The 21981-nt window shown below is 41.9% G+C and overlaps 1 protein-coding gene across 5 annotated transcripts in view; it reads right to left on the bottom strand.

Annotated features, from left to right (window-relative positions):
• The window catches only part of DIXDC1 (DIX domain containing 1), a 78966-nt gene that overhangs the window by 9124 nt on the left and 47861 nt on the right, over positions 1-21981 (bottom strand). For 4 of the 5 annotated variants that reach the window (XM_031961172.1, XM_023499460.2, XM_023499459.2 and 1 more), the window contains 12 exons: positions 16424-16536; positions 14774-14922; positions 12252-12341; positions 12106-12159; positions 10984-11034; positions 7910-8014; positions 7492-7545; positions 2508-2600; positions 2354-2425; positions 2012-2101; positions 1462-1623; positions 952-1009 (listed from right to left, as the gene is read on the bottom strand). In XM_031961172.1, coding sequence (XP_031817032.1) covers positions 952-1009; positions 1462-1623; positions 2012-2101; positions 2354-2425; positions 2508-2600; positions 7492-7545; positions 7910-8014; positions 10984-11034; positions 12106-12159; positions 12252-12341; positions 14774-14922; positions 16424-16536 — 1091 coding nt within the window. Of the gene's footprint in view, positions 1-951; positions 1010-1461; positions 1624-2011; positions 2102-2353; positions 2426-2507; positions 2601-7491; positions 7546-7909; positions 8015-10983; positions 11035-12105; positions 12160-12251; positions 12342-14773; positions 14923-16423; positions 16537-19387; positions 20028-21981 lie in introns of those variants that run through there. The other variant, XM_031961174.1, reaches the window with a different exon arrangement.

The following is a 21981-nucleotide window of genomic DNA, read 5'->3' as shown; positions in this document are numbered from 1 at the left end:
ACTGAGTGTGGACCACAACATCATATTTTCACTCTTTCTGTTGTTGTTTGCTTGCATTTTTTTTTCTTTCTCAGGTTTTTTTTTCCCTTCTTGAGCCAATTTTTCTCGTGCAGCAAGTTATACATATATTGTATTTAACATATGTTTTAACTTATTTAACATGTATTAGACTACCTGCCATCTGGGGATTGGGGGTAAGGAGGGGAAAATCTGGAACAGAAGGTTTTGCAAGGGTCAATGTTGAAAAATTATGCATGCATGTTTTATAAATAAAAAGCTTTAATAAATAAATAAAATTAAATATTTAAATTTTAAAAATTAAAAAAAGATTTGTACCAACAACAATAACAAAAAAGAATTTAGTGAAAAATAAAGATGTAATTACTCATTGAAATCTATCCATGGATCTTTAAGGGTCAAGAACCTTTTTTCTAGAGGAAACCAGGCTAAGAGTGAGCAAGTGTGAAAACTAGGAAGGAAAATATAAAATGAAATGGAAAACATCAGACAGTAATATGGGTATGCTTCAGAAATCTCTAAAAGAACAAAGGAAAAAACATGCAATAAATGACCAAGGACAAAGCAGTTTACTGCCACTAACAGAAGAAACTGGTATTTCAGAATTTTTGCCACTAGATGGTGCAAGCATTTAAGTTTTAAATGTAGTTTTAAATGATTTTCACTGGATTAAGCTAACCCAGAGGATAAAGAATTTTCTCATAGATCCAAAGGCTTTGCTTCTAAGCAGTTTTATCTTTTCTGCTAAGTCCAGGGTAATTTGTACATCTGAGGTTTTTGATTTCTTTCTAAGTTGAGAGTCTAAGTTTATTATATTAATTCTGTACCCAAGTGATTATCAGAAACAAAAGGTTTAATCTTTAGGTTTAATTTGCCAGGAGTCCCTGCTAGAGGTTATTGGAAAATTTACAATTAGGACTGGGGGGTACTCACTTGAATTAGGGGGCCAAGACTCCCGGTATTCACTACCTCTTGGTGATTTGCCCCGAACCTGAGGATATAAACCAAGAGAACCAATATCAGTACAATCCAGTTTCCATTTAATACATGGGAGACTCGTAAGGAAATTCACATAATAAAAATCTACTTAAAATATGCACCCCTTTTTCTCTCACCAGCCATCATACCTCTGCCTAAAGTGCCAAATAACTGCTAAGCACGTTTTCAGTGAATTCTTCAAGCCAACATACTGGAATGATTCTCTGGGGTCAGGAAGGTTTAGTCTCTCAAGGACCTACACTGTAACCAAACGGAATGGCACCATCTACTCCAGGCCTAAACAGTCATTCATAAAGAACCAGACCCAACAGAAAAGAGACCAAACAGAACTGCAGCGCTCAGCAAGTCAGCAGCCACAGTCTTAGACTGTGTCCTTTACATTCACCTCACCTAGCACGTACAGAAACACGCCTGGCAAACAGAGGGCCCAGAAGGCCAGGTTACCCGTTTGTCCTGTTTCTTCTGCATCTCCATTGCGTGCAAACGCTCCATGAGGCTGGAAATGCCTTGTTCCAGGCTATCGATGGTGTGGTGCTGGGGGTCATGGCCACTGAAGCTGTTGCGCAGGCTCCGCAGAGCATCTCGGACAAGCTGCAGGTCGTTGGCCTACAGGTGAAGCGGGTTTCCCATCAGGAAAGACTAGGACTGCTACCGCATTGTGCAGGCTGGAGTGGGAGGGCCTGGAATCCCACCCAAAGGGACGGAGCCTCAGGAATCCCTTTTATCACTGTCCTTCTTGCTTGCCTACATTTGTTTACTAGGGAGGGAGGAGGACAGAAGGGAATTTGCAGAGTAACCAATTTTCAGAGTAACCTCTTCTACCTTGCTGGGTCTTAGCGTCAGATCATTAATTTCTTGTATCTCCAGAGCAATTCTAAAAAGAGGGAAACTGGGACACTGGGAAAAAATGTGATTTGGGCCAAAACCCGGAACTAAGTACTATTCTAATATATGTTAGTGCAGGAGACCTCTACTCCAAAATCTAATTACCTACCCCTCTGTGGGCAACTGAGGCTGATCCTTTCCCAGACATTGGGAGGAAAAACCCATTGCTTTGAGTATTGTGACTGTTGTAGTTGGTTACCTGATGAAGCAAGAAAAGGAAATAAAAACAGAAGAAACACTTGTTATAGGATAAGACCACAGTGATTTTTTTTTAAAGTTCTTATTCTAGTTTCTGCCACTGTTCTTACAGTTAAGAAAAGAAAAAAGCTGGGTTTCCCTTCCAACACCATGTGGATGATGTTTTAGGAGGAGAAAAAAGTGGAATTCAGGTTTTTCTCCTTATATTAGAAAATATAGAATGAAAACTTGAAGACTGACACGCTCCCTTTACCTCATCGGCATCTCTCTTCATACAGTGTGCCAAGAGGACGTCCTTTTGTTCCAATTCCCGTTCTAGATCGAACTAAAAGGCCAAGAAAGCAGATGAGAAAAGGGTTGCTTCAAGTCAGCAGAGTAGTAAAATCATTTCTTAGCTGCATCCCTACCTGTTGGTAATTGGCCTCAGAAAGCTTCCTGAGAGCTTCTTCCAGTTTCCCCTGGTGCTGCTGTATGAGACGATCCTTCTGACCCAACTCTTTCTGCAACAGAAAGGGGTGAAGAGCTTTCAAAAGTACATCATGATGCAGCCAGAATAGTTGGCTCATTCTCTTCCCATTCTCCCGCCACCCCAGAAAAAGACCACCTGTGGAAGAAAAGTTTCTTGTGGGTCCTGCTCCATGAGGATAAGAGACAGCAAAGATGAAAGTGCTCAGCAAACAGGTTTTCTGGGACTGGGGGAATAATGTGAAGAAAAGCCTCAGTAGAAAGAAGTAAGTAATTTCTGCAATCCTCTGGTTCTTTCAATCTTGAATTTTCATGTTTTTATCAGACTCCATTCTTTTAGGAAACCTTTCTAACAGCTGCTGTTACTCCTATTTCTGACCTCTAGGGGCACCAGGGTCTTTCTACTTCTCTGTGACAATGTGAATAAATCTCCTTTTTCCTTGGATTAGCTCAAATAAGGATAGAATTTTTTTAAAGGATCCTCTCAGTAGGTAAGTAAAGGAAGAAAAGAAATTACAAAATCATAAAGAGAATAGTACAATGGAGAAATACTTATTTTACATCTAAATTGGCCTGACTAGTAGCAGTTTACTGCCTCCAAGCCCTACTTCTCTTTCCTCATCACAAATCTGTCTAGTTGGATGCAAGAACAGGTTATTCCGGCTCTTAGTTAAAGACATATTTGGACTGGCACGAATGCTGGATTCAAGGTGGGGTCTTAAGTCTCTATTAGTTCCTGTTTCTAATTATAAACCTGAACTATGAAGGGGTTGGGCTAGATGACCTCTAAAGGCCCTTTCACCCTCTCTGGGTGTGGATGGCACTAGCATAGAGTTTTCAGAAATTCCTCCTTATTGTTCCAGGATATCTTACTCTAACACTGCAGTCATATCCTTCTACCTTATGGCAGCCCTACAGTTCTGGCCCCTGAAAGTCCTAACCTTATCTTTGACTTGTTTCTCTCAGCTTTGATTCATTTGTTATAACACGTTCACTAGCTCATCTAATCACACAAAGTTAGAAATGACCTCAGAAGTTATCAAGTGCTACCTGTTATAAGTAGTCCAATCCATGGGAGACATAAATCCTCCCTACAAAATCTTCAAATATTCCCTTTAAATCCATTATATCGAGGGGCACACAATTAATCCCCCAGGCCAGTCCATGATATTTGGTGTCAATTCTAATTATTAGAATTCTGAGCAATGAAAGGAACCTCAAAATCACCTTTTCTTGACCCAGAATCCATTCAACAACATATTAATAATCTTATTGTACTCTCCCTGAACAGACCCCATCCAGAGTACTGTGTGGTTCAAAGCAGCATTGCTTAGGAAGGAAAATGGTGAGCTGGAGAGTGACAGAACAGAAACTGTGTGATATGAAGACTGATGTCTTCATGTCAAGGAGACATGACCTCTATCTTCAAATTTGAAAAGTTGACATGGAAGAGAGAGAGTCATTCCCCTTGGCTCCAGAAGACAGATAACAGTGTGACAGTAGAGTTAGTGATGGATTTGTTGTCAGAGAGCTTAATTAGGCTCCAATCCCAGTTCTTCTACTTACAACCTGTGTAATCTTGACTCAACCCCTTTGGGTCTCAGCTTCTTCCCTTTTTCAATGAGAAGGCTGGACTAGACAATCTTTCCTTTTTGATCCTGGCTTGGTCATACAGTGGGTTAGTTATTCCTCCTAGATTTGTATTATTTGCATATCTGATAATCACACCATCTTATGACTTCATCCAAATTGTTGATTTAAAATTAGTACATGAACTAAATCATTTCCAATGGAGCAGTAATGAACTGAACCAGCTACGCCCAGAAAAAGAACTCTGGGAAATGACTAAAAACCATTACATTGAATTCCCAATCCCTATATTTTTGCCCACCTGCATTTTTGATTTCCTTCACAGACTAATTGTACAATATTTCAGAGTCCGATTCTTTTTGTACAGCAAAATAACGTTTTGGTCATGTATACTTATTGTGTATCTAATTTATATTTTAATATATTTAACATCTACTGGTCATCCTGCCATCTGGGGGAAGGGGTGGGGGGAAAGAGGGGAAAAATTGGAACAAGAGGTTTGGCATTTGTCAATGCTGAAAAGTTACCCATACATATAACCTGTAAATAAAAGGCTATTAAAATTTTAAAAATAAAATAAAATTAGTACAGAGTCAAGAACAAATCCCTGGGACAATGTGCTAGAAACAGCCCTTCAAATCATACCGATCCATTACTGAACACTCTTTCTGGTTCTGTTATCAACCAGGTTGGAATTCAACCATTGTCTCAATTGTCTTTGACTTTGGAAAATGTTTTGGATAAGCTCTATCTACAGCTCACAGTCTAGTAAACCTGTTATAAAAGAAAATGTGTTTAGCCTGACATGATCTGTTCTTTATGAAGTCTAGCTAAGCCAAAAATCTGCCTCCTTTAAGCCTCTAATCATTGGTCTTGACTTATGCCCTGCAGCATTCTTATCTTCCCAGCACACACTCCGTGCTCTAGCCAAGTTGATTATTTCTGCCCCAGAAAAAAAGTATTCCATGCTCACTATACTTTTAAAGCTCAATCAAAGGCTACTTTCTCAAAAACGCCTTTGCTAATTCCCATCTGGTCCTGTTTCTGGCTAGTAAGCCTTTCCTTCTTTCCACATTTAGCACTTGGTTTTATAACATGCCAATGAATTTATCATGTAATAAATAGTATAGATTATAGCTATCTGTGTTGGAATCTTGTTCAGTCATGTGCAATTCTTTGTGACCCCATGCATTATTTTTTCTACAGGGTTTTTCTCTGCTAAAATAGTGGAGTGGCTTGCCAATTCTTTGTCTGGTAGATTACCTTTCCTCAGAACTTTCCACTATGACCTTGGATCCATCTTGGGTCATTATGCACAGAATAACTCTTAGTTTCATTAAGCCACAAAAGCCCCTCTACTACAAGAAGTCAGTGGATCAGGAAAGATTTTTTTTTTTTTTAGGCAAACAGAGATTGAGAACTTGCCTAACTAGTAAGCACATAGCTAGTAAGTGTCTGAGGATGTATTTCAAGTCAGGTTTTCTTGTCTCCAGGACTGGCACTCTAACCACTAATCTACTTAACTGCCCCACTTAAACTATAAACTCTTTGGAATACAGGAACTGTGTTTCATTTAAACCTTTTGTACTTTAAATGTCTTCTGCATTTCATAGGATTATAGATTTAAAATTGAAAAAGACTTGAAAGCTCATTTAAATAAACCCAATTCCCTTATTTTGCAAGTAATGAAATTGAGGCTCAGTGAGATTAAATGAGTTATCTGACAAGTTATAAGTAGCAAAAGTGGACTGGAACCTAGACCTGTAGATCCCAAACCCAGGCTTTTCTTCACTGTTATATGCTGGAATCTGTAATTTGTTGTCTTTGTACTTGCCATCTAAAGCTAAGAAGAATAACTCAAGTCTGAGTTTGACATAATTCTTCAAATGGATGAAGATAGAGGATATGCCTTTCCCAAACTTTCTCTTCTTATACTCTTCTTTCATTTCCCTTTCATGTCATTTCCCTTTCTCTAGATAAATCTTAACTTTTCAATGTTCTTTCTAAAATGTGGTGCTTAGAAATTAATACAATAAATTAACTTGGATCAAGACAGAATAAAATGAAATTGTTTTTGTGTTCTGGTACCAAAGCAGGGACTAGGCCCCAGATGCTCAATTTGGTTCTATCCTTAAGGAATGGTCAGCTTCTGGCCTTTGTTTCTGTTACCCACTGGCAACTCTCCCCATCCCTGAAGCCTGACCAGAGCATTCTATCATCACTTTATAAAAGTTAACATCTGGCTACTGTCTCTTCTTGTTTCACACCTAGTTCCTACTGCTGGAATTCTCACTAAAATCCTATTTCTAGTTTGAGAGACAACTACCTCTTTATTTATTTATGTAATAATGATAACAAGCAAGATCTGAACTCAATAAAGTGAACAGGCTACACTAACTTGCTCACTCTAGGATAACAACTCAGGATCTTCTATAGTCCCAAATAAATTGCTTTTTCAAAATCCTTCCACTGTAGACTTAAAATAGAAAATATTCTATAATTTAATAAGAAGGTAATTTCCATCAACTGTAAGGAGATAGTTATTTCCTCAGATTACTTCAGAGCAACAGAAGAGAATACAAGAAGCATTACTTATAAGGGCCTTAACTCCATACACTAATCTGTCTATTCAAATAGGTACAAAAATGACATTAGGAAAACAAATAATAATATTTTATATTTCATAGTCTCTAGAAAGTTAGACCTGAAAGAGACAATCTAATTCAAGACCTTTACTTGATAAATATGAAAATCTAGTCTGTCCTAAATCATCCCACAGTTAGTTATAACAAAGCTGGAAGGAAAACAGACCCTTTGACTTTTGATCCAATGCTCTTACACTATACTGTACAATATTAGAGCACTATTATGCCTACCATCTTGTTTAATCCTACCCACAATTTCATGAATTAATTAGGGAAATATTATCTTAATTTTCGAAAAGGAAACTGAAGTTCCCAAGGTTATGTGGGCCCAACATGAGATAGCTAGTTAGCAGCAGAGAAAACAGAATCCAGGCCTTCTGACTGTGAGCCAATGCTCCTCCTACCATACTATATTGCTTCCTGTAGGAAGCTACCATTTTTCCAGTTACCCAGGTTTGCATCCTTAGTATCATTTTCAATTCCTCATTATCCCTCAGTTTACATATCCAATTATTTGACTGTGGGAGAGATTGTGTGGAGGAAGGACTGAGAATCAAGTAGGTGTGAGCAAGAAAACACAAAGCATGAGGGAAAAGAATGATTTCAATTTTTTCTCACAGCAGCAGCAATAGAAAACAACTCATTTACAAAGAAGAGATGGGAATTACTTGTAACCTAGTTCCTTTCTTACTTTGTATTCTCCTAAGAGGCGGCTCCTCTCATCCAGTTTTCTCTGAAGATCTACCTGTAAGAAGGACAAGAAAAAGGTTCAGTGGAATGATTGCCAACACAACTTGTGAAAACAGATACCTGATTATATCAAACAGCATATCATGTTGCTTAGAGAAAATAATAGAAACCCCTTCTATGTTGCATCAGAAACACACTCTGGTTGCAGATTCTTTGAGCCTATTGTCTCAGGGTCCTCAAAATTGCTGAGAAACCCAAATATCTCTTTGCCCAATATCGCCTAAAATGTATGCAGGAACAGAGATAAACTCAATGTTAATATATTGGTATTCGTATTGGTAATCTGGGGGCCATTCAACTCTGTGTTCAACAAGGTCACTTCTCCGAGCTTCAATCTAGAAACATTTCATTCAACTTACATTCTGGTTGTGTAGTTCATCCTTGTCCATATTTGCTCTCAAAAGTTCTTGTTTAAGCTGAAGAACAGATGTGTCCTGTTGAGTCAATCTCTGTTGCAAAGCATCCTGAGAGAAAGAACATCCTTAATGTGGTTATGCTACATTATTAAGTCATTGTTGAGCATATACTTTGTGCACTGCTATTCTCCTTGGCATTATGGTCATTGTGGTCTTTGCCCACAAAAATCCTACAACATATTTAGGAAGATAAGACTATTACTGAGCAAGACATCTTTCCCTATGCCTTACCCATCCCTATTCACGCTAAGTGGATCAAAATCCACTGGCATCTTTCTTCCAGTCTCTGATGAAGAGGTGGCCTTCTTTATTTATAAAGCATCCTTGACTCCGTCTCCTCCCATCTTCTCTAGCAAATTACTCCCACAATCACCCCCCCCCCTCTTCCTACCTATGAAATCCTTCACTGCTGCCTACAAACACACTCAAGTCTCTTCCATGCTTAGAAAACCTTCAAGAGATACTTTGTATTCCCATCAAGTGATTGTCTTAGATGTCTTTCGATTTTCACAGCCAACATCCTAGAAAAAGCCATCTGCATGCCCTGCCTCCACTTTGTCTTCTCTCATTCACTTATCAACCTTTTCAGTTTGGTTTCCAACCTCATCACTCTCCCTGACGCTATCCTCTCTAAAATAACTGAGCCTGATGGCCTTTTCTCAGTCCTCATATCTTTGTTGGCCACATTGTACTTTGGGCCACTGCTAACCATCTCCCTTCCTGGTTTTTGGCGGCTGCTCTCTCATCTCCCCTCCTACTCGTCTGACAACTCCCTTCCAGTCTCCTTGGATGGGTCATCATTCAAACTCGTCTTCCATAACTGCAGGTATACCCCAAGGTTCTCTTGTGGGCCTTCTATTCTCTTTCATTTGGTGATGTTATCCACTCCCATGGGTTGGATGATTGTTTGTGTAGCTGACTCCTAGATCTTCATATTCAGTCCTAGTTCTCACCCGTCCTCTGGGAGGCTTGTAACTTTGCTGCCTCCTGGACCTTTAAATGGATGGTCTAAAGGCATCTCAAACTCAACAGGTTTAAAACAGAACTCCTTTCCCCAACTTATGCCTTTCCCCACAAGCTTTCCTTGCCATGTCCCTAGTCACCGTTTCCCAATTATCTTTCAAATCAAACCCAAACCCTTCTGTTTAGATTTTAAAGCCCTAAACATTCTTGCTTCCACCTAGCTAGTGACCTTAACTGAATCCTATAGTTCAGCTAGCCTGGTCTTCTGACGCTTCTCCCCCATAGCTAAGTGGCTCTAGAGAAGTCATATAACTTCTCTGGGACTCAGCTTCTTCACCTAAACCTTTCTAAGGTCCTTTACAAGCTACTAAGTGTTGCTGTGGATATAATGGACTGGGTTTGGATCAGGAAAAACTGAATTCAAAGCCAGCCTGAGACTAGTCATTGGCACTGTTTCCTCAACTGTAAAATGGGGGTAATTAAATTCTGTCAGGATTGTTGAAAGATCAAATGAGATACTTGTAAAGTACTTAGCAGAGCACATGGCACATAATAAATGCTTAATAAGTCTCTCCTTCCTTCTTTCTCTCTATTTATGATCCTGTGATCTCCAGTCCCTCTGCCTTTGCACCAGCTTGTCTCCATGATCAAAATGTATTCTCTCTGCATCTCTACTTTCCTGTTTTCCTTCAAAATCCAATTCAAGTACCACTTTTCATATGGATCTTTTCCTGTTTTCTTCCCACCCACCACCCACCTCCAGCTGCCAATGCTCCCCCCTCAAAAATACTTTTTATTTATTAATTCTCATTTATGTTCATGTTCTATAATAGAAGGGAGGCTTCTTGAGAAGTCTTTCAATTTTTAGTCTTAGTCTCTCCAACATTTAGGACAGTGCCTGGTACATACTGGTATTACATAAATGACTGACAGTATGGGGACCAGACCAGATTTCATTAATATAAGGAACTCTAGTGTAGAAACTACATACTCTGATGTAAGTCTATAACCCTATGACATGAAGTCCAGTTGCTGAGAGCACAGGCAGTGTGTGTGACTTAAATAGCTACACAGATGGGATATGTTAGTGATAGGATAAGAACTTTCCAACTTCAAACTTAGCACTCTATCCCCTTTGCCAAGGACGTAAACCTCTTGGGTTATCAGATACAAACAAGAGAAAACGAGACAACATATATGAGAGAGCTTATTTTGAAATACAGACATAAATAAATAAATAAATAAAAGGAGTTAGAAAAGGAAGATGACGATGTGAACTGGAATTATCAGAGAAGTCACAGAAAAAGTAGAACCTGGGGGAGGGAATAAAGGGAGAGAGAAAATTTGAAACTGAAAATCAAAGAAAAGTAGGACCTGAACTAGGTCTTGAAAGACTGAAATATAGATTAGCTTGGAAAAAAAGGCATTCCATATGGAAGAGACAGTCATTTTTTTCTTATTTTATAAAAATGGGGACTTTAAAAATTTATGAGGTCGGGCTTGTACTACAGTCTCATATTCCACTTCTGGTCAGAGATATAGGGCAGCATCTCCCTTATCTCAGGATATTGGCCTACCTTTTATTTTCTCCATCCCAGAGAACAAGAAACACGATGCAACTTATATTCTGCACAAACAATAGTGTGGTTGGGCGAGAGGGCAGGAGTTGGGGTACAAAGAGAAAAGGTGTGATATATTTTTACATATGGCAATAACCTTGACAGTGCTAAGTTAAAAGGACTACCAATCTGAGATGTCCTTGGCCTTCAATGTTCCCAAATTATTCTGTGACCTACAGATGAAAAATAAAGGAAAAAGGACAACAGCATGCAAGGCTTCTTTCCTTGGGGGTGGGAGGATGTGGCTTACATATGGCTGCAGCCCAGGTGATATGGAGACTCCAGGCACCGCAAACACGCAAGCAGAGAAGTCTCAATGGAACAGAATGGGTCAGTACCTAACACACAAACTCAGGTTTCTGGACCTACTCCACTGGAAGACAACATTCTTTCTTGGGGAATAAGGTAAAAGAGTTAGCTTGTATTTATTTTTACCTTTATTCCTTGCAAATTTCTGACTTCTTGTTTGCATTTCAGCAACTCTTTCTGGAAAAACAAACACAGTTAGATTAGATGGTTTTTGCCATTTGCCTTGTCTCAGAACCATCACCTCCCCCTGTCTCACAGAGAGTAAAACAATGAGGACATTCCACGACAGAATACAAACGAAGGCCTCATTCAGTTAGCAGCAAATGATAAATCACACAATTGCTGGCCAAAGCCACAGAGTCCCCAGCCTCAAGAACTACACTGACCCTTTTGGGACAGAAGGGAATTTTGACAAGGAAGATTCCAGACCCACTTCAGTGCTTAACAACTCTCAGTCATAGAAAACCTTCCATATTTGACATCAAGTGTCATAATTCAAGTAACCTAAATCCCTCTTACTGAAATATAAGATATGTTAATATGTTTTGCCAATACCATTAGATTATCTTAGTTCAACCTAATTCAAGGCAAAGAACCTGAGAATTCCTAAAGATTAGTCAGTTCTAGGAAACTGATTATTTAGATGAGAACATGTTTCCTCCATAAAAGTCCTATTTCAATGCCTAATCAAGCTGTGGAGGTGACCTTGGATTCTCATAGGCTGTGCTAGTAGAATACAACCAAGGCATACAAGCTGGATGGGCTTCAAGGGCAGACCCAGAGCCATATTGTGGGTCTTGGGTTAAGTTCTGAGAACCTGGTCCCAAGAAAGTTGGCCATGAGATGGTGAGTTTTCTTGGCACAGCAACTCCTTGAAATTGTCCACTGAAGTATGGAAGGAATATAGTCCCCATAACAAAGAATAATATATCCTTAATATGATGAAGTAAAAAGCCTAGTCTGGAATATGGCATAGATTGCCTAAATACCTTTATTTCATGGTAAATATGAAATGAATTTGTATGTCTGGGGTCCATATTCATAAAACAGATTTTTTAAGAGAGGAAAACACAAAGTCATCTCATTCCTTTTCCCCTACTTCAAACCATAAATTTGCTGGAAATTTTTTTTACTTTAAAAAAGGCTGAAAGGTATTTGGGAAAAAACAGTGCTCACTGCCCCTAAATCCTTTAAACAGTTTTGTTTTGTTTTTTCCCCATAGTTTATTATGTATATATACAGCTGTACCTTGAGGTCCTGATTTTCTTCCAAGCTCTGGTCTAGACGACTTTGTATTATGATCTAAATAGAGGAGAAAAAGAATGGTTATATCTTGAAAAACTACTCCTCACATGAACTAGACACAAAATCTCAGGGTGAAAGACAGAGCTCACCAATTGCTCTTCAGGGTTGGCTCCTGGTTCAAAGAGAGCCAAGGGTCTCTCTTGTTCATCTTCAGGCAGGGACCCATTAAGCAGCAAGGCCTGAAAATCAACAAAAGGAAAAATGAAATGTGATCCCTCCATTCAGGTGACTTGTGCCAGAATAACTCAGGACTGAGCTCAGTGAGTTCAGTCCCTAAGCTGGAATCACAACCCAACTTCCTCTAGAAACTCCTCTCTCTGTAGCTTTGGCTGCTCCTTTATTCTGTGCAGAGGCATGCTAATCTTGGGACAATCTGGAATTCTGACACTATCTATGCACCAAGTCTCTATCACTTCTCTTGTATTCACCTGTATCCTCAGCTATAAAAGCCCCTTTTGGTCCCAAGAGGTAACTGGAGAAGAAATTCTGCTTTCAGGAACAGTTGGAAGTATTTCAAATCAGAGCTACTCAAATTGGCTTTCACCAACAACATAGAGAACAAAAAAGCAAAGGTTTTTTATACTGGCTATGAAATGTACTTTTCAATGAATCAATTCGTATATGTCTTGGGGGATTGGGAGAGAGAGGGTTAACTGACATAGATTAAAAAAAAAAATCCTCATTCTAACTTCCAAAAATCCTCATTCTAATTTCCCAAGGTTACTTAGAAGACCTGCACAGAAAAAGTAGGGAATGAGTATGGAGATTATATGTCCCCATTCATTTTAACTCTCCACACTTACTTTTATCAGAGAATCAATTATATAGCCAAGATTGATTATCAACTGGATTACAGATAATAATTGTGAGGCAATTTGAAAAAGCCAATTCTGTTTTATAACTAAATTGAGTCACAAATCTGCCAAATAAGATAAAGGATTACATAAGCCATATACTATTTTAGTAAACATCTCGATACATTAAAAAGATTAAGTCTGGCCAATGGCTCATTTTCAGCATCTCAAAAGAATGTGAATTTATAATAAGAATATGATCTAAAACTTGATGGTTACAATAAGTAAAAAGACAATGGAGCATCTAGAAAATGCTCCACTCTAATAATGAACTCATTAATAAGCTTTAACTAAAGATATATTGATGGGAAAGAAATCTAGGTTATACCTTTGCTGCAACTTAGTCATTGTTGAAATCTTTAAGGAATATAGAGGATACTAAGAGCTATTCTAAATGTCTTCCAAAGAATTCAATTCTCCCTTATAATTATGTGGCTCTGAATTAACATGCTTCTCTGTTTGCAGTGGATATTGCAGTGTTGACTTTCAGGCTGATTCTTCATTTTTCTTACTTTCTCATAAGTCAGTGGCTCTCTCTCCCTATTGGAGGAACATAAACCTTTTTGAGAGCCAAATGATGGATATCTATATTCATAGAATGCAAATGATCCTGGGAAAAATCTGTGTTAAATGTGTATCCCAAAGTTCTTCCATAGTAAACTGCCATGTACGATTGTATAACCTAGGAAAATATTTCATTTGTTATTCCTGGAGCACTGGAGGAGAATCTGAATAACCTTTAAAATACTGAATCAAAAATGGAAAAAATAAATGATTCCCCTCCATTTTCTTAGGCAATGCATACTCCTGACTTCCTCAGTACAAAATGCATACATTATGCAGATGGATTTGGCCACTATGCCAATCTCCTTTTTTCTTTGGGAACCTTTTGTGTCCCTTTTCTGTTGTCGGCTGGCTGGGAGCACCCCATCCACCGCCTGCCTGCTGCTTGCTCCACACACACAATGTGGGCTTTGTTTACGTGTCCATAAATATTTGACAATTCAGAAACAGCACCGTTCCCAGCACAAATGAAAAAGATTATTCCTGGGCAATTTCAGGGTCGTCAACACTCTACTCTGGTCCCTCCCAAACCAAAGATAGACATACAAAAACAATAAAGTGGGGGTCATTCAGTGTGAGAACTATGTCAAGTGGGTTGGTCATTTCCTTTTGGGACATTTGCTGAACTGGCACTGCAGGTAGAATGTGGGAAATGTTCAAGGATTTTGTTTCTCTTAAGGAAAACCTATTGTACCTGGTCAATGACACATAGAATCTGTGAAAACTGCAACATCCCTGACCTGGAATTGAACTGAGAATTTGAGATGCTAGCTCCCAAACTACTTTTAAAACAGTTCCTAAGAGAAACTGCACAACTCTTTACTATATTTTTCATGAACAAAAATTGCAATTGTACTTCTGTAATCATCTGCGGTAAAAGAAGCCAGGAGCTCATTTCTCAGGAGCATAAATCTGACAAAAATGTTTAAAGGAGGGGAAGGGCTCTCCTGAAATCTGAGCAGCTGAACTGTTAAAAAAAAAAAAATACTTCCATGCTTCTGAAGTCAGAAAACAGAAATATATCCTTGTTTCCATTCCCCATATGTTTGTTATCTGTCTTCCTCTCTCTCAACCCCACATTCAATTTTGACCTTTTACAAAATTAAAACCGAGTTATTTTCAGCAGATATAGTTAGTTGTAGGAGGAAAAAAAAGTAAACCAATGGGTTATAAGAACCAAGGAAGCAAGCTACCTGGAGTCCAGATATCATTTTCTTTGCTTCCTCCATTTCTTTTTCTAAATGTTCTTGTTGCTCCAGCAGCTGATCTTCCCATGAAGTCTCTAGATAGGTTCCTGGGCTCCCTGCTAGCCAGTCACGAGAAAATGGAGAATCTGTCTCATCTACAAAGTGAAAAAAGGGAGAATGGCTCATGTCCATGAACAACAGAAACCTTCGGGAAGAGAGGGTTCCCAGAGTCATTAGTCAGGACTTCCCGTCTCCTGCACCTGTCTTCATTGCACAAACTAGGTGTGTGTGGAGTCCGGGTGAAGAGGGTGAGAACAGCTCTAAGCAAGGCACCTTCCATGAACTCCAGGCTCAAATCTCAGGGGAGCAACATAAATATCCTCATAGAAAGGGGAATTCCTACCCTGGGAACAGCCCACATTTCTTCCCTGGGAAGTCAGTCAGCAGGTATTTGAAACGGTGCACATGCACCAGGATGCTTTGGTCCCCCAGCAGGATTCCTAGAGAGTGCTCACAGAAGGTGTGGATGGAAGGGTTGCCAAATGTGATACATTGTTGCCACCTACTTCAGAGCTTCAGCTCTTTTGTTCCAACAGTCATAAATACTGAACCCCACCTTCAACACACAGACCTGGAGGCAAAGTACCAGGAAACAAACCAGAAAAATACTTCCCTGCCCTCACAAGAGCCTTTGAGCTCCTAGAGCGGCACTGACAGGGCCCAGGCCAAACTCCTCCTCTGAATTTCACTAATTGGCAGTAACATAGCTGCAGGAGTGTGTTTTGTCATCAAGATCATAAATGAGGCAGCATGGCATCATATCGGATGACAGCTAGATGTGAAGTCAGGAAGGCCCCGGGCACAAGCTCCCCTCCAAGTGGCTCTGGTGGAGTTCACTTCACCTCTCAGTGCCCAGGCAGCTGCCTCCCTCCCCACGCCATCACTGGGGTCTCCAAGCAAGCTTCAAACATGGGTCTTTTCTGACTCCAAATGTAGTGTTCTTTTTAATATCTCATAAGTGTCTCCTCTCTTTATATGAAGACTAAAGTAAGGTAGAATATAGGAGAAGGTCATTTCAGTTTTACTATTGAAGACTTTATCCTATTTCTTCTGAGGGGATGAAAATTCCATGAAAATATCACCTGCTTTATTTGATTGCTAAGGGGTTTCTTTTGTATTTTGTGAGAGGGAATGGGAAGTAGTCAATTAGAATACCAACCAAGAAAGAGAAGTCGTTCCTGTTCCTCCATCCCAACTTTAAACCAACTTTGTGTTCTCTGAAACAAATTGGCTCATAATCAGATCTTGATCTAAGATCAGGGAAGAGGAAGGAATTTTCTAAAAATAAATAAATTAAAATGAATTTTAAAAATAAATTTTAGCTCAGATAGTTATAGGATTATATAGCATATGCAGCCAGATGAGAAAAGACTTGTTCAGGGTATTGCAAGGTTTTTTGAGTAGTTTGAACATGAGACACTAATCAAGAGGATATAACTCTCCTAATTTACCCCAAATGCAATAAGTCAAACCCTGGAAGTAGATATGTCCCATAAACTGGAAGAGGCTAATAATCATCACAGATGACTCTTGAAAACTTGAGCAGGCCACTGTCCAGATTAATAGGCAATGTCAGGAGAGGTTGATGAGCACTACCTGTTCTGTTCTCCTGTCCTTCAGAAGGGATAATCACAAAATCTGCCCTCTCCTCCGACTGGGATATAATGGACTCACTCTTTGCACTGTGGATAGGACTTGGTGATGTCAGACTGTAGTGAAGGAAGAAAGAAGAGAAACAATTATTATGCATGATTATGCAGGGACTACAATCAACCTCTGTACTCTATTCCAGAAGCATATTCCCCTGTAAGGACCCAGTCCCATGGAGACATTCCCCCATAAAGACCTGGTCAACAGAGTTCCACTAAACCCAAATGATAAGATCTTTATCATGGAGTTTGGCTGACTGTTTCTTATTAAAAGGCTTTGAGATATTAAAAACCCATCTGCAGAGCTGAGAAAATAATACCAATCTGTATCTTGCAATTGATTTGTGAAGTAAAATGAAAGCAAAGTGCTATGGATTGGATTCTTATAGAAATAAAACACAAATATGATATTTCCAGTGATAAAAGTAGGGAAGGCAATGTGGGCTAACCCCAAAATAAAATAGGATAAAAAAGTAAAGAGAGAGGGAGAAGATAGAAAAAAGGAGGGAGGCGAGTAAAAAGGGAAGAAAAGAAAGATTAAGTAGATGGGCAAAAACAAAAGATAGAGTTGGAAGAAGGCATTGTCTTGCACTTGGATACACATTTTATATTAAGTTGGAAAATGAGAAATGTAATGTGATAGTTGCATAACATGTGGGAACCAGAAAGGCAGTATGGTTTAGTTCTCAGTTCCTTACACTGTATTTTTCAGAACTGAGATTCCTAAAACCTGAAAATGGTAGATGCAAGGAAGGAACTGTTTAATTTGGTTTGGTTAGTTTTATCCCACAAGAAAAAAATTGTTCATTAGAACTCTGACAACTTCATTTGCAAATTGCTATCAATAGATAATTAGATAATTGTCTTGGCAATTCATTATTTCAAAGTTATTAGAATCAGGTTTTCAAGCAAAAACAATTTTTTAATCCTCCAAAACTAAGTGCACAAATAAGACAAACTATGAAAGTAATATACTTGTTTCCTCTTATCAGACAAGGAAGCAATCTAAAAGAACCTCTTTTTAATTTGAGCTGTACCTTGAGAACAGTAACACTGAAACTTCAAATCTCAGAGACTGTGGGGTCTGCAGTTCCAGGCCCCTCTCAGGAATCCTTCCCAAATCCGTCACCCTGACAACAGCAAAAGTGTCTAGGGTTCACTGACCCATTTAATGTGCCCCTAAAGTCTCCCAGACTAATCCTCACAACCGCGATCAGGAGTTAATGTTTCATTCTTCCTAAGACAGGAATAGAAGCCAGCAAAAACAAAAGCAAAACTGAATGGAAATTATCTGGAAATATTTCTAACTCTCAAAAGCAACCTAAGGGACAGTATCCCCATCCTCTCTAATGTCCTTGGTTTCAGGGCCAGGGTGGGAATGATCTCAGTTAGGGACAATTGTCCCCACCCCCCATTCCCATGATAGAAGTGACTGGGAAAGCTCCTCTTATGTCATATCTAGCTCATCCCTTCAGATCCGATCCACTCCTTCAGAGGGGCTTTCTCTAAATTTTTGTCAGTCCTTCAATCACTCAGAGGGCATCTTAACTAACATGATTTATGGGCACAGAAATAAGGATGCTTCCATCCTTAGAACAATACCCGGCTTCTCCGGGGCACATATTCAAAGTTAAGTTCTAACATTAATGTCCTTAAAAAAGCGGGAATTCAAGCTGGGAAACTCAGGAATCGTTCTTCGCTAGCTAGCTTTTGTATCTGGGTTTTTGTTTTTAAAATAAGAATAAAAGAAGCCATCGGAGTCCCTCACAAGGTATGATGGGTGGCGGAGGGGCCGAACACAAAACCCCGGGGGATTACGGCTGTTCGCTATGCATTCCGATGGGCAGCTGGGGCACGTACTGAGCCTCGGGCGGAAGCTAGCAGTGGGTCTGGGCATGGGGAAGGAAGGTGCCTAAGCCCGAGCCGGGGGAGAAGCGCCTCCCCGCAAGCAAGCACTCCGGTATGCCAACGCATGCTCGGCTCCACCTGGCCCCGCCCAGGCGCGCTACCTCCCATATAAGGGCAGGAGGAGGCGGATGCCTGGGTACCCAGCTGAGTCGGAGGAGGGTCAGAGCAGGCAGAGGAAAACAACATGGGTTTCCCCAGTTGAGGTTGTCCGGTGCGAGAAGCAAGGGGGGAGAAGTGGCAGGAGGGGCCTGGGACTGAGCGAAAAGGTGAAGGGTTGGGGAAGAACCCTGGCGGTCCTGAGGCATGCGTGCGGCGAAGGAAGCGGAGGGGGGGAGAAGAGGCGGGGGGGGGGTGGGTTCTCCCCCGGAGATGGACAGAGGCACCAGCAGCGGGGAGAAACATGAAGTCCTCAGGTTTCAGATCAGACAGGCACATTTAATCCTAATTATTTGCAGGACGACGGGCTTCCTCGTTTCCCTTTAAAGATCCCATTTCCTCCCCAGCCGGGTGTCCACACCTCCTGCTTCCCCACCCCCCAACACCGTCAGGAGCTTCAATGGAGGCGGCGGGCGGCTGATGACAGCAAACACGCCAAGGGAGGGAGGCATTCCCTAACTGCCATGTACTCGAGTCAAAGGTCATTGTCTAGTCTCGAGCTGAGCAGTGACCCCCGCCCTTCACCGTTGCGCCCCCCGCCCCCCCCCCCCCAGTCGACTCCGGAGACAAGCAAGGCCACAAGCTCAAGTGTCCGCATTCCCAGATGGGTCGTGAATCTGAGGGGAGCGAGTCCTTCCCCTTCGTTCTCTGCGTCCCTTGGTTAACCCTTGCGCTGCCTCGCTCCCTAAACCCACTGCATTTTTAGATCCAGGCTCTCGGTGCCGGCCCCCAGTTCTAGGTTGCCAGCATCCCCCAAGGCCCCGGAACTAGCTCTTTAATGGTGCCGTTGCGCCCCACCCCCACCCCCGGCCCACCGCCTGCGATGACAAAGGTGACCCCGGCTCACCATTTGACCTGCGTCCCTCCCATGGTCCCCTCGGGCTCCGGCTTCAGCAAGCCCGCTTGTCCAGGCGGAGTAGGGGGCTGCTCCGGATCATATCTCCCTGCTCGCGGGCGTCTCACCCCCGATCAGGGGCAGGAAGGGCGAACTGGTGAGAAGGCGTCCTCCTGGGCAGGGCAGGGGTGGGGAGGACCAAGAGCCGGGGGTCCCAAACCCCGTATTTTCCCGACAGCTCAAAGACTGCAGCAGTAGCAGCAGCAGCGGCTCGGCCTCGGTGCACACCGACTCCCCTCGCAGACTGCCAGTCCCTAGCCCTGGCATCTTGGTCCTCGCCGCGGCGAGGCGATGCGCATCTCTCGGCTCCCAGACATCTCAACCCATCGCCTCAGAGCCCGAACGGAGGAAGGCGGAGGCTCCGCTTCGCGCCGCGCTTGGGCCGCCAGCGCCGACAGAGTGGACAGGGGCGGTGACTCTGCCGCGCTCCTGCAGACCCCTCCCCTCCCGCTCGCAGCCTCCGGTCACACGCGCGCGCGGCTCGCTCCGGGAGGCGGCGGCGGCGGCGCAGGGCTCCTACCCGGCGCGATCCCAGACCGACACGGCGGGCACACTGGAGCTGGGCTGGGGTGGAGAGCGAGCGAGGGAGGGAGGGAAGAGGGAGGGAGGGGCGGAGGGAGGGAAGCGCAGAGAGAGGAAAGAAGCTGAGAGAAAAGGGGGAGGGGAAAAAGGAGGGGGAAGGAGGGAGAAGGAGCGGCGAGTCGGCTCAATCTCGGGGAGAGGAAGCCGCGCCGAGGATGCCGTCCTCGTCCTGGTAAATGGCACATTCGGGGAACTCCCTCGGGCCCCGAAATGGTTGCCTTTTTCTAACCTGAAACCTTCCTTCGTGGACACTGAGGCCCAGTTTTGAGACCTGAACGTGGCTCTGCGCGCGGGGCGGGGGCCGGGATGCGGGCTGGATGGAGGACTCTCCTCCCAACGTCATCCCACCCTTTTCCCCTCTCCCCTCCTTGTTTTTATTTTAGTGTTTTTGTTTTGAAAGTAATACTAATTTCCTTCTTAAAATACACGGCCTGACTAGCGAACCCGAAAAGATCAAGCAAAGGCGAATGAGTTTCCCCGTCTCCTGCATATAATATGGGCGGGGAAACGGGAGAGTTTCGCCCGAGGGAGGGAGGGCCCGGCGATGCCAACCTCACCACCTCATCCTCATCGCCCTACGGCCGTCGTTGGGCTGGGCACACGTCAATCCCGGGCTGTCGGTCCCTCTCTAACTGCTTTCTAAGAATCGCTAACCATCTTGGAGCCCATCACCTTGAATTCAAAGAATCTCTCGAACAGAGAAAACCCTACTCCCGGTCCCTATTCGAGGTGGAATTAGGAAGCAATTATTTAGGTCTCCCCTCCCAGAGGGCTCATTGAGGAAAAGACCAAGTGACTGATCACCCAGCAGGGGGCAGTGACTAGGGGATAATGAGATTCCAAAGGTGAAATAAGGGAGGATTGAGCAACAGAAAAGTAAATGTGGTGTATTTTCCTCCAACACCTCCCCCTTAAACAAGCTGGGATGATTTTTCCATTTCTGCATGATTTCCAGTGAGTCGCTTGTTCTCCGTGTCCCACCCCCACAGTCTTGCCGGGGTCTCTAGGCCTACAAGAAGTCAGCAGGTGCTCTCAAGAGGAAATGCAGACTCTTCTGCTTCCCTGACTCAGGCAGGACACATGAAGTTGTGCAGAGTGAAAGGCCTTGTAGGCCAGCAGGAAACAGCAGATCTAATTGTATGAGTGAACATCTTTTGAATTTGTCCCAAGTGATAGTCTCATTAAAACAAAAAAGGCTAGAAAGGAATATCAGGAACCAGCAATCTCTGATTGTGAATCTATTCTGGAGTGTGGGTATTACATCATGTTGACCAGGGTTGCCAGCATTTTATAACATTTTTTTCTTTTTGAAAAGAATTAAGAATGCCTTCAGTAAATCATAAAAAGGTTCATTAAAAGCAGGATGGCATTCAACATGAACAAGAAACAAACAAAAGAAACCCAAAACAGAAACAAAATGAGGAACTGGCTAGCTGAAGTTTACCTAAAAACATGGAAAGGATAGCAACACAGAATGAGTTAGGCCTAACTACCCTGCCAACAAATTCACCATGATGTACCTAAGATCAGCAGGTGATTTACTATAGGGAGCTTCTGGATGAAGAAATTATCTATCCATGCAGGCTGGCACCTTCTCTGCCACATTTAGGTTTAGATAGCTGCCTAGGGCATTGAAAGATTGATTCACTTGTTCAGGCTCACATATCCAGTATGTGTCAGAGGCAGGACAAACTCAATTATAATACTTTTTTAAAAGCCCTGAGGGGTCATAGTAAAATATAAATTAAATATGACTCAGCACCGATGTACAGTTATTAAATAAGTTAATACACCAGGATGTGTTTACAGGAGCATGGCTTTCATTAGCCAAGGAAGTAATCTTTCAGCCATTACACTGGACATCACTCAGCCTTTATTAGAGCACTGTGACCCATTTTTGCCTCTGCATTTGGTTCTAAAGGATATTAGATTCACACACTTATTAACTCAGTCAAATTTTTACC

The sequence above is a fragment of the Sarcophilus harrisii genome, chromosome 3 (genome assembly GCF_902635505.1).
Source record: "Sarcophilus harrisii chromosome 3, mSarHar1.11, whole genome shotgun sequence".
Lineage (NCBI taxonomy): Eukaryota > Metazoa > Chordata > Mammalia > Dasyuromorphia > Dasyuridae > Sarcophilus > Sarcophilus harrisii.
Note: the sequence above shows the minus strand (reverse complement) of the source record. Positions and strands in the feature narration are given on the sequence as shown.